Source organism: Leptosomus discolor, chromosome 7 (assembly GCF_034619465.1).
Source record: "Leptosomus discolor isolate bLepDis1 chromosome 7, bLepDis1.hap2, whole genome shotgun sequence".
NCBI lineage: Eukaryota > Metazoa > Chordata > Aves > Leptosomiformes > Leptosomidae > Leptosomus > Leptosomus discolor.
Window position 1 is genome coordinate 22,421,943 of NC_141397.1, and position 13,779 is coordinate 22,435,721.

At 44.9% G+C, this 13,779-nt stretch overlaps 1 protein-coding gene across 1 annotated transcript in view; it reads right to left on the reverse strand.

Moving 5' to 3' along the window:
• Positions 1-934: 934 nt before the first annotated feature.
• Positions 935-13,779, reverse strand: part of TMC2 (transmembrane channel like 2) — a 34,039-nt gene continuing 21,194 nt past the window's right edge. The window contains exons 15-20 of the mRNA XM_086468537.1: positions 11,838-11,905; positions 10,714-10,953; positions 8,840-8,965; positions 4,575-4,653; positions 2,279-2,399; positions 935-1,188 (exon numbers count right to left, since the gene is read on the reverse strand). Of these exons, the coding sequence (XP_086324663.1) occupies positions 935-1,188; positions 2,279-2,399; positions 4,575-4,653; positions 8,840-8,965; positions 10,714-10,953; positions 11,838-11,905 (888 nt within the window). The remainder of the gene's footprint in view (positions 1,189-2,278; positions 2,400-4,574; positions 4,654-8,839; positions 8,966-10,713; positions 10,954-11,837; positions 11,906-13,779) is intronic.

Consider the following 13,779-nt stretch of genomic DNA (forward strand, 5'->3'; position numbering starts at 1 on the left):
AGCTGGCTGGGATGGGTTTGTGTCAAAACCAGGAAGAAACTGTAGGCGTAAAAGAGGAGATCAACCCCGAGATGTCCTGCTTACAGAGTCCTGGGAAGTCCTGTAGATCTGGAAGATATGATCTTTAAATTGCACCAGAAATTTCTAACTGGTTATAATTGGAAACTAGGCCAAAGCACTTTTAGTCTCTCAGCTGAGCTGGGTGGTGTTACTAAATTAGGAGTCGTGTATAGGGATTGAAATAATGGTACAAGCTACTGTCAACAGACTATGAAAAGAGGTGCAGAGCGGGAACCCAGAGAAAGTGGTGGGGAGATACACAGCAGAGTTGGAACAAAAAGATGAAAGTTTGGAGGAGATAGACTGGAGGAAAGCTATCACGAAGGACAAAATGCAGCTGACAAAACCTTCTCCTGTGCTGGTCTAGTAGGAGTCCTCTGCTCCTAGTAGTGGCTGCCATGCAGCTGGACAGGACACTCACTTTTTTTAAAGAATATGTAATTCTTCAGTTAGATGGACAGCAAAAAAAAACAACCCAACCCTTTGTTGAAATGACAGGTAAACTCATGCTACTTTTATTAACTGGAGAAGCCTTTGAAGGGACTGACTAAGCACTCATGCCACAGAGCAAGCTCACCATGCTGCTGGTGGTGGCCACAGGGCTGCATCCTGTATGTAGTAGTTTAGCAATGCCACGGCTGGTTTTCACCCTGACTGCCTCCTGTTTCCTTCGTGATCAAAATCAGCGCAGCCATTGGGCCTTGCAACTCCAAAGTACTACTAAGCTTCTAAGCAAAGCTGTTCTAGTCAGTGTTGGATAAATACAGACCATCACAAGTGGGTGACCAACATGCAGTAATCATTTCCTACTAAAACTATCATAGTTCATGCAGCACCTCTATTTTAATGTCAAATGGGAGAAACATTGCTGAGCTTATCGAGCAGCATGTGGGTAGCGTGGCTGCCCTCTCCCTCTTGCAGGGACTGGTCCTGGTGGGTGCCCCCTCGGCCTGAGCTGGCCAGGGTAAGGTGCTCGGACACCCAACATCGGTGGCTGTGTCACGAACACGTGTGGCGACAGGCTGAATGCTGCTCCTCTCCCGCCAGCCATGGGGCTGCCATCCAGGGCTGCTCCTTTGCCTTGTTTCCCCATAGGTCTGGTTCCATTAGGAGACTCTATTTTCTTATCTAGAGCAAAGATTATGAATGTTATTTTCTTGAGAGCAAATACTGCATTTCTTCCTCTCCCCAGTGGCTGCTGTTTCTTCTATGCTATAACCCAAGTGTCTGGGGATTTGTGTCTGAGCATCTGAGTGAAGAAACCATAAATAAGACCATTAGCCCCTGGCCAGTGTGTCTCTTCTGCCCAAGCACTCTTTTCAGGTTCTGGCTGATATGTTTATAAGACACGATAGTCCTGCCAGTCATGCTGGTACACCTCTAGCTATGTGGTGGTCATGGGTAAGTGCTGATTTTAGTCTTTATTTTCAATGCACCCACAGTGCTGCCAGCACTATTTCCATATAAATTAATGCCCTGGGTCTGGTCTGGGGTGAATCTGTATTTGGTTTGTCTTAACTTTCCAGCTCGTCTCTGCCTCTTCAAGAAACAGCCCATCTAAATGCAAGAGGGTTACGGTGGCACTAGTCTGCTCTTCTTGTCTGCATAAAGATAAAATAAAAATCTTTCACACGTGTTGCACTGTTTCTCACAAATGAGAGCAGGAGGCTCTGGCAGTCAGGAGATGGCTGGTTCAGACCGAGCCTGGAGGATCTGTCTTCCTTGAGAGTGCCCAGACCCTAGTGCCAATACCTTCTCCTGCATTTTTATGTACAGCCACGACCCCCCTTAGCAGAGTTTACAGCGCGCATTTATTTACCCTAAAACCAACTAAGACCTGTGAAAATCTTCTGTCTCATTCATAATGAATTTTCCAATGAAAACATCAATTTGGAGAAAAGTCAGTGCCTGGCTAAACTCATCAGCCCAGAAAATATGCTGGAGTTTCAGCATTGTTCCCAGAAAAAATTGCTGGTTTCATGACTGGCACTTTTAATAGTTGGGATATGAATCGTAACTTTGGATTACAATTCCCACACTGCGATAAGCCTGTGTGACATGTAATCCAGTCTAGAAACTTGAACGTCCTGGGTGTCCATTGGCAGGTGGACTTGTGTAAGTGGACAAAATCTGCGCTAGTTATACTCGTCTGATTCCCCAGTCTGGTGGTAAAAGGAGCCTTTTCAGGAGGGTTGAGGGGAGGTTGTTTAGTTTTTACCTTCTGCTTGTTTGGTGTGACTTTCGCTCTTTGTACTTGGTGTAAGTAAATCCTCCAGATCTTGCAGCACGGGGTTAGTGGTGGCTTTGTTGTTTCTCTTGTTTTTCTCCTCTTCACGTTGCTGCATCAATCAAAAACATAGGGTTTAGTTTGAAACTGCAGACATAATCCATGAAATGGTGGACTGGTTTCATGCTTGGCCTAGCTAGGTTTGTGTGAATGTTGTGTTGGTATGAATGCAATCTTTTTGCCAAGTTCAAGGTACTGAATCTTGGTCCAGTGACCCAAGGGTTTTAGGGAAAGAAAGTACATCCCAGGCAGGACTGAGAGCCTGGGAAGCAATGGCTCTGCTCCTGTTAGGGCAAAGCACTTGCTGATAAATGTGGGTTTGGTCTACCGGACTGTCTGTGTGTTTCTGTAACTGCCACTGCCTTCCCTGGTTTTATGGGTTTTTTTGTTTGTTTGTTTGTTTGTTTTTAAATGTGGACCTGTTAGGAGGGAGGGTGTCAGTGATAAATGCCAGAGGAACAGCAGGAAGGCATGGCAGCATGGGGATGGGCTGTAGGGGCTGTCTTTGGTTTTACTTCCTTCTGGATGGCAAAGGGAGAAAAATACCTAGAGGCTGTTTCTGCTCAGGACAAGTATGTTGGATGAGGAAGGTAGAAGCTGCCCTCTCTCATGCAGTGAGAAAGCTTGGATGGACTCCACTCCAGCTCCATCCCTGCTTCCAAAAGGGTGATCTGCCAATAGAGGGAGTTGTGTGCTGGAGCCATGGAGTGCAAGGTGGCTCATGGCCTTGCTACAGCTGAGAGGTCCCGTCCCGCAGAGCAGCCTCCATCCATTTGGCAAACCTGACAGACTTTGGGGGCAGGCGCAGCAGATCTATCTGAGCTCAGCAGGTCATCATGTGGGGGTCTCTGGTGGGCTCCGACTGCTGCCCACCGTTGCCATGACCAGGCAGCTCCCACCTCTTGCTCCCTAAGCAGTGGCACTGTGCTGATGACCTGCTTTTCTGCCTGCCCTGCTGTGTACCCCTCCTTTTGCTGTGCTTGGCTGCCTCAGCAAACCTGCAGGTACCGGCAGCACAAAGATACGTAACGTCTGTGCAAAGACAGGTGCTTGTCTGGATGTTTCTGTCCCTTTGGTTAGCTCTGGACCCTGCTTTGAGACCCCTTCATGAGGTTTGTGCTCCCTTAAACCCTGATCACAACCAGTTTGTGCAGCATGAAATAGACTACGTGCCTCTAAGTCTAAGTGTGCTGTAGCACGTGTTCAACTCTTGCAATACTTGAGGATGCTCTACGCACCAAAACCCTTATTTTAAGCCATGTGCATGAGTGTTCAGTTCTGAACTTGAACATTTGGATGTAATTTATGGAGTCTCCTTTCTCAGTGCTCACATCCTCACTTTTAATGTTGCACCAATCTCTGCTTTATGCAATGCGCTGCTTGATGTGGCATTGCTTCCTTGGCTTGGATCCTGCGCTGTGCCAGTAAAATGGCTGATACTGGTCCTTTGATAGCATTGTATCCTCTCCTGATGCAAAGCTCAATATTTTGGATGCATTTATGTGGTACAAAACAACACATGGTTAGAGACCCATCAGGAAAGCTCTGCGGGAATCGTATTGCCGGACCAGCACAGGCCCTGGTAGCAGGACACCTTTGCTTTCTCATTGAGGCTCATTATCTGAGCAGAGCTGTGCTTTTGCAGGGTATTCTGCTGCCAGACTTAATTCATATTTAGTTCACGGTTCTCTGCGTTATGATCCTCTGCATGTTGCACCCTCTCCCAGGTCTGGATATCATGAGGTCCAAATCCTACCCTGCATCTGTCTGTATCTTGCTTTTTCCATCTGTGTGGCAAGACAGACACCAACTCCTTTGTAAAGTGCTTTGTGAATTACTGGTAAAAAATTTTATTGCCGTGTTGTTATTTACAGCTCTTTGCTCTTCAGCTTGTACAAAATCTGACTGTGGTTTTCATAGGCTTATCATCATCCCTGGGAAATCTCGGGCTCCAAAACATTACTTAAACTTTGAGGTAACTTGGTTTTGTAGGTGGAAAGCGCAATTTATGGGAAACTCACTGTAGTTTTGATGTGTGAAATAGCAGCCTATTATGGGATGTGACCACTTTTTGCAGTTAGCCGTTAAATGGCATCAGAGAGGACTGAACAAGCATAAAATGCATCTTCCCCTTGTGTCGTTAATGTGTTCAGAAGTGAGCAGCAATTTAAAAGTAAATATATCCCACATCAAACTCTGGCTCTGACTTTGCCAAATCGATACTTACCATTTGCATTTTCTTCTTTAGCTCTGCATTGGCGCGCTGGTATGCTTCAGCCACAGCATTTAGGTAATAGATGGCGAGGCTACAAAAACAAATGTGTTGCTTCAGTGATAGCATCAGGGGAGACAGAAAGTTTCACAAGGAGGGAACATTTAATTTTTGCCTACCTTCTAATACCTAATTTTCCCATCAGCTGTCTCCAAACTACCTTTAGAGGCTCAAGGCTTAAGAAAAATTCAGGCTGCCTCGTGGCATGGTCAGCTAAGATGATTTGAGCCAGTCCAGTAGCTCAGTTCTGCTCAAACAGAAGAAAAATGACCATCCTGCCCTCCTGCCTCCACCTTGGCTGGCCATGAGCTCCCTCTGCTTCCTTTGCACCAGCCTCAGTGAAACCAGGCACCAGCCTTGAAAACCAACTTAGCTGATAAAACACATGGCTTTCTGCTATGGCTGAAAGGAAAACCCTGGCCTGGGAGACAAAATGGGCACCAGGTTACACAGGGACCTTAGAAAAAAAAAAAAAAAACCAAGAAAATGGTGGCAGAACAGGGCCCTGAACCCTCTCCTGAAAAGCACGTTGCTCAAGGCATGGTCCTCCTTCCCGCTTGGCCAGGACCAGCTGCCTCCTGCATCCTGGGAAGGGGTCGTCAGGAGTGAGCAGAGATGGGAACTGAGGGCAAGCAGAAGCCAGGTCGGAGTGGAGCCCCTGGCTTTTGTTTCAAACCCTTCTTCTGCAAAAAGGGCATGCCAAAGCCAGGGGAAAACCGAGCCAAGCTGGAGGGAGCTGAAAGGCGAGCAAGATGGGAGAGGGTGTGCTGGCAGCCAGCCTTTGGCGCGCAGGGAAGCGCATGTTTCAAAACATGCCCAAGCATCTGGGGTTGTCTCGCTACCACTGCCAATCACCAGCCAGTAATATTTTGGTTGTCAAAAATGTCTCCTCCTGCTTTTGTATAGTGCTTTTATTCTTCTAAATTATAAACATCATCTGCTCAGTGACTCCGAGCCATTCCAGGAAAAAGCACCAGCCGTTCAGTTCACCACTGTAGTTTGTTGTTTTGTTTTGTTTTGTTTTTTTTTAAATGTAAAGTAGAAAAATCTCTTTTAAAAAAACCAAAAACAAACCCAAGAAAAAGGCAGACTAAAAAAAAAAAGGTTTCCTGAGAGTTCATAACCTACTTGTGTGGATCCAGCCCAGGTTCAGCATCCTCAAATCAGGCTCAAGAATTTGTCAGCAGGGTGCCTGACTCTAAGCCCAGCAAGGCACCGTGTACTGGTATATTGGTGTCCAGGTGGGAGATCAGGAAGGGATACTTAGGATGGCCTTTCCTGAGGCTTTTTGCAGGTGTCTGTCTAGAGGAAACACATTTATTTTCTTTTGACTAGTATTAACCCAAACCCCAGTCTTTATAATCTGCAAAAACCTCTTGGAAATTATTTTTGTTCTTCTCTAAGGATGTGATAGTTTTATTTCTTCTATGTTATTAAACTCACTGCCTAGGAAATACTGCTTTGTAATCAGGGCTTTGGGGCTACTCTGCCTTTTTTGTTGTGGCCAGCCAGGATGTAAGTGCCTGGAGTGCCCCTGTTTTCATATAAAGGTATCTAGATCTGCCTACTCAAAGCTGTCTGGGATGCTATGCACTCTGTTTCTGAGCTGCCTTCTCAAGTTCATTGAGTAACTGGGCAAATCCGTTTCCATTCCTTTTTCAGTCCTTCCTCATCCTCTGCATTAGTGGCCAGCATGGTCTCCAAGCACCACAGCTTCCTCCCCTGCTGACTCCTGTGGTGAATGGGGCATTGATGGGAAGGGTATGAACTCACCACGTCCCTCTCCCAAACACTGAGAGATATGAACGTGCTCTGTCTGCAGGCTAAGCCTGCGTTTCCTCTGTCTGTGGTTTATTGTAGGTTTATTGCTCAAGGGAGGTTGAGTTTGTCCAGGATTGAACTGCCGTTAAGGGGTCTTGGGAGGGAGAGGGAAAAGGGACAGTGCCACAGAAAGGGGATTTGGGGGGATGCCTTTACTGCAGTCCAAATCTGCAGGTAGTCAGACAGATTTGAACTGGGTTGTTCAGGCCAAGCCTCAGCAATGCTGAAGCAGCCTGGCTGGTCCTCCAAGGTGCATGCCAGATCCACACGTCTCTCTCCGTAGAGACAATTTTTTGTTTAGTCTGCATTATAGGTTGCCTTGCCTGCTACTTTGAGAGCTTCTGGCTCTCTGCTCATCCAGACCAAATGAAACTTTTGCATTTCCCTGGTTTTAATCTCTTGGCAAGCTGGATGGGGATTAGCATAAGGACCAGCTCCATCTTGACCCTGTCTACCTGTCTGCCCCACAGCAAAAGTAGCAGCAGAAGATGAAGACTTTTCAGGGAGAAGGCAGGAAACCGGTAACTTGCTAAATGTGGTTCCCTTGACTGAAAAGTTTCTGAGAGAAGAAAAGGACTCAAGCCTTAGGAAACATCTTTGTACCGTAGCTATGATTTTGTCTGGGATTATCACAGGAAAAGTTTGCGTGTGCATAGCAAACAGTGCTTCTGAGAGACACCTGATGCTCTTGGGGCATGCGAGAGCTACTGCCAAGGGAGTGTAGGTCTGACTCGTGCAGGTACCGCGGGGGCAACCACTTTTTTAGGGCTGTGACTCTCTTGGGAGCTGAATGACTGGAAATCACAAATACCTAGTATGCTTAAAGGCCACACAGGCAGTGCATCTGGGTGGGAAATGAGGATGTTTTAGGTAATGTAGACATAGGGTATCTCTCTGGTTGCAGAGGGGATTGGGGCAGAGAGAAAATGGTGTCTCAAGGAGAGATGGTCTGATGGTAAGGCTGTGGTGTGGGAACAGCCCAGACTGGGAAAGGGTGATAAAAGGTATCTCTTCAGCAGATAAACTGGATTTGTGCTGTTGCCTGTATTGGCTGTCAATGGAGGAAAGGGCAGGAGATTGTCACTGATCAAAACAATATTTTCAAAGGTCTACTGCTCTCCCATCATATTTTTGGAGGGTGGCATCAAAGCCTCAGAAAGCTGAACTGCAGCCCTTTTGTAAAGGTCTTCCATTTGGGGTGGATTAGTTCTGCAGTCTTCATCTCATGTTGCAGTAGCATCTGCTAGTGCTACTGCAAAGCCTGCAGGAAGGGAGTGAATAGCTCAATAGTATGCTTGGCCGTACCAGGGATGTAGCGCGAGGCTTCGTGTCTCCTGCATGTATCTGATCTGATTATTGTAGGATCTGTCTGCCTGAGTTACAGTATCTGATCATCTTTATTTACGTTAAAATGAGTAAGTAGTTTGAGGCAGGTAGAGGGATGGCAGGTCATTTTCAGTTGAATTGGGATTTTTCTCAGGCTGTTTCTATAAGAAACTTTGCAACATGGTAACTTGTATTTGATTTAATTTAATGTCATTATCTTCAGTGTACTCTATGCAGAATGAGAGATCACAGTGCTCAAGAGCAGCTGTACTGGATCAGCCCAGAAGCCCATCTCCAATGTGTGTGGATGCCCAAGGGAGAGTCAGAGCAGGGAAGCACCTGTAATACACTCCCCAAACCTCTGTCTCCCACAGTTTAGTCTGGAATGTTCAGAGCTGCCTATAAAATTCGGCCACAGCTCTCCCACTCATTTTGATAGCTAAGGAAACCTCAAGAACAGTGCCAAAAAAACTTTTTTAAAAAATTAAAAAGAGAACTGCTCTGGTCCTAGTGCTGCTGAAGGTACTAGGGATCTAAGTGTGGTTCCAAAGCTAAAATGATCTGCCACAAATTCCAGATGTATTATTTGGAAAAAGAAAAAAACACAAACACCATGACCAAAAAAAGCCAAAACCCAAAAATATTTCAAACAAAAACCATACCTCCTCATATTTTTGGAACATGCAATTTTTGAACACCCTGGCTTGACAGTGTTGTAAATACTGCTAGCTGTGACAGAAATTGTTTTTCCAAAAGGCACCAGGCTGAGACTGTCCATTTATTTCCTGCTGGCTACCGAAAATTTTTATATGGAAGCTGTGACAACTTTGATATCCACAATGCCTCTGTCAGCAATGTGTTTCATCTACAAAGTTGTGTTTAATTGAGTTGGGTAATTAAATTTTGTGAAATTGCGTTGGGTGAAGGTGAGGAGGGTAGGGAGCATGTGTCTGCCCTAAGCCAGGCTGTTATCTCAGCAGAAGCTGTATTTAGACCTCACTAACATCCCAGCATTTTTTTTTTTTCAACCTCCTACCCCCAGCCAGGCATGTAATATTGCAAGGAAAACTTACACCATGAGCAGAATTGCAGGTATGATCAGTCCGGGATTTGCCACATAGCTGAAGATCTTGGCAACAAAAAGCGGGAAATCAAGCTCAATGGTCTCTTGAATGACTTCATACATCCTTTTCTTTCCACTGGAAAGACAAATGGCCAGTTAGGGAGTATAGGTATTTACTGGAGGGACAAAATATCTCCTAACCTAACAATGCTAAGTAGCATGTTTCCTCTCTCTTTCAGTGAGCATCAGCTTGCTGTTGGCCACCAAGGATTTTGAAATGACTTCATTTTAAATTATCTATTGGTTCATCCATTCCCTCCCACCCCCCATTGATTGTAAGAATAATCTTTGCTAGGCCAGCTTGCTCCATTTTTTTCTGCACGTGGCTCCTTTATGAGTTCTGACTATTTTCCCCTCTGAAATATATATAAACATATGGATTGCAGTAACCATACATTTCTGATCAATATCTTGTTAAATATGGCCTATTCATGGTAGAGATGACTTTCCATATGCAAATTCCAGCTTTCTGTAATAATGAGCCAACTTGAAGAGCTGCTAAATAATGACAAAAATAGCAAGCTGTGATTATCGCTTAATAGGAAACTCAGTGAAAGAGTAATTTCAAGCTGGATTGATAAAGCAGACGAGAGTATTCTGTACAAAAGGAGAACAAATCTGTGAAATGCTGGATTACATAATCAACCTTCTTTTCTCCCCAGCATCTCTGGGTTTGTGAATTCAACCCTACAAGTGCTATTCCTCATATTTAGGTTTGTTGCCTCCTGGGATCCTTCAGGATTCTGATCAGGAAGGTGTTGGATTCTGTCCTGATGATCAGAGTCAATAAAGACAAACTCTGCTAAATGGTATACCAACTTCATCAACTGCCTTAAGCCCAGAAAAGCTGAGCTTTCAGTCGAGCTGAGAGGTGTGCCAAGGGTCTGAATCAGGCTGAGTGGCTTTTGAAGGGTTGATTGGGAATCGAAATAGCTCTTTCACATTACAGATTAGTCATCTCCAAATGATAGTGTGTGCGCAACAAGTTTCTTGTCAGATCTGACATTGCTCATTGACACCTGTCCTTGTTATAGAACTGATGGAATTTTGGTCTCTTGCCTTCTCCCTTGAGTCTTTTAGCTTTCTGTTGTCATTCTCCATTAGCAGGTGAATAACCTAAAACCGTGTATCTACAGGACCAATTTGTTCCAGGCTGACTCCTTGCTGAGTCAGACCCAGCAAGCCCAGGAAATGGCATTACTCAATCAAATTAGACTTTATTGGCATGTGAATCCCATCCACTCAATGCTCTCTGCAGTGCTGATTCTGTCCTAATTAAAACAAAACAAAACACATTAAAAAAAAAAAAAAAAAGCTAGAACTCTTCAGGCTCAGACCTATCCATTTCCTGCTGTTTTCCAACAAAATTCAGCATCTAAAATACATCTCGTGCTGTGGGAGTTCTTGGTCCTATGGAAGGTCTAAGCAGGGTGCTTTGGCCCCATTTTGTTTCCACAATGTTCCAGAGAGCCTTGGGGGTACTCCTGTTGCTTTTTTTTACTAGGGGCTGCACCCTGCTGTCCTACCCCTGCTGTCCTCTGGTGCTTTCATTGGTGTGTGTTGGGGAAACACCAGGAATCATGTAGCAGAGGAGGCAAAGCAGCTGAGTTTGCAGAGAGCTCTGGAGAACAGCAGACAGGAGCTCAGAGCAGGTTCAGTGCTCCCAGCCGGCTGTTTGCAACCCACAGCTGGGCACGGCCCATTGCCTCGTACTGCTAAGGATTTAACCAAATAGAGAATGGAGGCATTTCGCCATCTCTGCTGGAGTCCAGGACTTTATGAAAATAATGGCACGTATCAGCTTTTTCGTCATTTTGCTAGTACCTGAATGGTCCGCAGTCAAAGGAGGGAGGCAGGGACATGATGGTGTAAGCCACAGGCAGGAGGCTTAGGAACAGGATCAACAGCAAAAGTCCCATGTAAAAATTATTAGACTTGGAAGCCTTGAAGACTCGTTCGTGAGGGACATTGCTACTCATAACAGCCCAGCACTGAAAATACATGGAGGTTAATAAGCGCAGCACATTTATGCCCACGAGCCCTGGTGCATAAAAGGATCCCATCCTGAAAAGGAAAGAAGAATAGATGCTATTTTTTGACAGGCTGGAAGGTTGGGGGTTTTTTTCAGAAGAAGGGAAACAAGTGTTCATGTGGTAGCAAGTTTGCCCACAAATGAAGTCTGGCTTTTGCTACCCCTGTGCTCCCGGAAGAGAAGCCACCTGCCTTCGTGTTAGGGTATGGTAACCACGCATGGAGGACCAGCAGGGTCTCAGACCCCTCAGTGATTGCGATGAAAGATTTTCAGTTTGTGACAAAATCGCTTCAAGATGGCTTGGAAAATGTCAGGTGAATGTAACCAGCAGGGAGAGACCGCCTTAAATCTGCAGAGATGTTGTAGTAGGGGAATAGGCAGAAATTATCAAACCATGGCAAAAGAAAGCTTGCTCCCAGAGGAGGTAAGGATGCTTTGTGCTGTTGCCTATTGTCTCTGGTGCTACCACAGCAGGGCAGAGCAGCTTCTGTTTGCCCTCCCTTGGGGTGGTTTTGGGACATGGCCCTCCTGCCCAACCTGCTCTAGCTGGCTCTGTGCCCACCCTTAAATTGATGTGTAAGCTTGTGGTGCCCCCCGAACACTTTCTGATCACTTCCCCCAGCATATGGACGATATTAATGTATTTTTACCACTGGAAAAAAATGACGTGATAAATGTGAGACTGGGGCAGGGTTTAAACAACCAATCCCTGCTTCAGTTATGCCACTGATACTCCTCTTAAATGAGTAAGCTGGCATTTTTAAATTTCCACTTTTATAGTCAAGCACAGAAGGCCAAACAATCAGAGAAACCAAAACCCAAATGTTGTTTTAGCTGGCTTTGAAGCTTTCTAACTTCACTGTCAGGTTTTCTAAATAGTGCAAAAAACAAACAAACAAAAAAGGAAATATCTTACCAAATCATTCCCTGGTTGAAGACCAAACCCAAAACGTTGCCGCTAATGTCAAACTCTGCATAGGATGGCTGCATGGGGAAAGAAAGGAGAGTGTGTTGTGGCTAGAGGTACCTGCTGTTGTTTGCTGCTGGATATAAGGATGCTTATTTAAAGCTAGTATGAAGGGCTTTCTGAGAGGGCTCCCACTGTGTGCATACTACTTGAATGACCAGCAGCAGTGTGGTGAAAGCAAAATTGGAGCTGCTGCGCTGTGGGCTGCTGCTTCTCTCTTGGCTTGCTGAAAATTGGAAAGATATATGGAGGTGCTCAGAGGTGCTCTATGTTTATCTCTCTCTGCTAGTATAAAGGCATCTGCGAGCAAAGGAGCCATGGCACGGGACTAAGTTTTACACTCCAGCTGGTGTATCTGGCTACACACTTAGAGTTCCACCATGGTAAAATATTGAATGTTTAAACAGTGATAATGATGAGCTATGCTACGCCAGATATATCCATATCCTCAGGTCTCGCAGCAGCAGGCTGCTGAAGCACAGAAAACTGAGTTTTAAAGGGAGAGAAATATGAGGGAATATATGACCTGATGAGTATCTGGTGGCATTTTGCTCTGTGCTAGCCAGTTGTTAAAATACTGCTTTATATGGAGCAACCTGTCTGATGTGGATGCTAAGTGGCAAGTCCAGAACAGGCTGGTCTAATCTATTGACAGTATTTGTTGTTTTATAAATTATTCTTCTGCTAGATTTGCCTATGATGAAGCTACTGCTTCTTCCACATATATCTGCTTTTGCACACACAAAACTCAGATATCTTTTGGCAGATTAAACTATGTGTTGAGTTTTTCTTTAAGTTTACTTGAAAAAAATATTTTTTTTAATGCAAGGCAGAAAACATGGTTCTAAGACATGATGTGTGATGCCCTTATATATTTGAAATGGCCTCTGCATTATGTCTGTTTTTCATGCAATTTGCCTGTATTAATATACTGTCAGCCCTTCATAAAGTTGAGGTTTGAAATGTTTGTCTTTCGTGGTGAAAACTCGAAAGAAGCCTAGTCAGAGACTTGTGTAGCTGACTGCTCACAGATTTGGGAAGGGATGGGTGCAAACATTGTTTTCTTTGTTCTTTTGATTCCAGTCCATTTCTACGTCAAATCTTTAGCTAGAGGTTAATATTTGCTTCTTTTTCCCATGAAAATAAAGATAACTTTCACTGTTGTCCTTTGCCTTGAGTACTTCTGTATGAGAAGGCTGGGTTAAACAAGAGACTTATTCACTATATACATTAGGAAAACATATATACGATTGTGCTGGTGCCTATGGCCAGGTTGGGTTAGATGGCTGTAACCAAACAATCTTTCACTCTTATTCATTCCTGGGCCAGGGGAAAAGAAAACCCAACCCCTACTTGAGCACCAGTGGAGTAATACACATAGCACCAGGAAGAATATGTGAATCTCCTGAAGATGTAGGAGAAAAAGAGGAAGGAAGACCTGGTGCTTTTTTCTTTCTGTATGTACCATGGGAGCTGCTTGGCATGAAAGGAAAGTTTTGTCTTTGCCAGGCTGCAGAGTGCCAGCCCTCTAGTGCTGCCCATGTTATGGGCTGCAAATTAAAGCTGCTACTTAGTCCTAATAAATAAGGGCCTTGCTTTATTCCTTCTGAGCTCCCTGGGTTGGACTGCTTGTTTGAAATAGCTGACCTACTGGAGCATGTTAGTCTGGTCATCCGCTGATAGATGATGAATGAGGTTTATTTCTCAGTGCAAAATCGCCTTGCAGCCTGCCTGGGCTGATGCTGAATGCCAGGGGAAAGTAGAGAGGGAAGTGCAGAACAAGTCCTAAAGCAGCTCTCTTAACTTTCCCTGAGAGGTAGAGGATGGATGTCGAGGAATTTTTTTTTTCTTAGTACATCAAGGAGTGCCTGCAGGCCAGAGGAGATTTCCA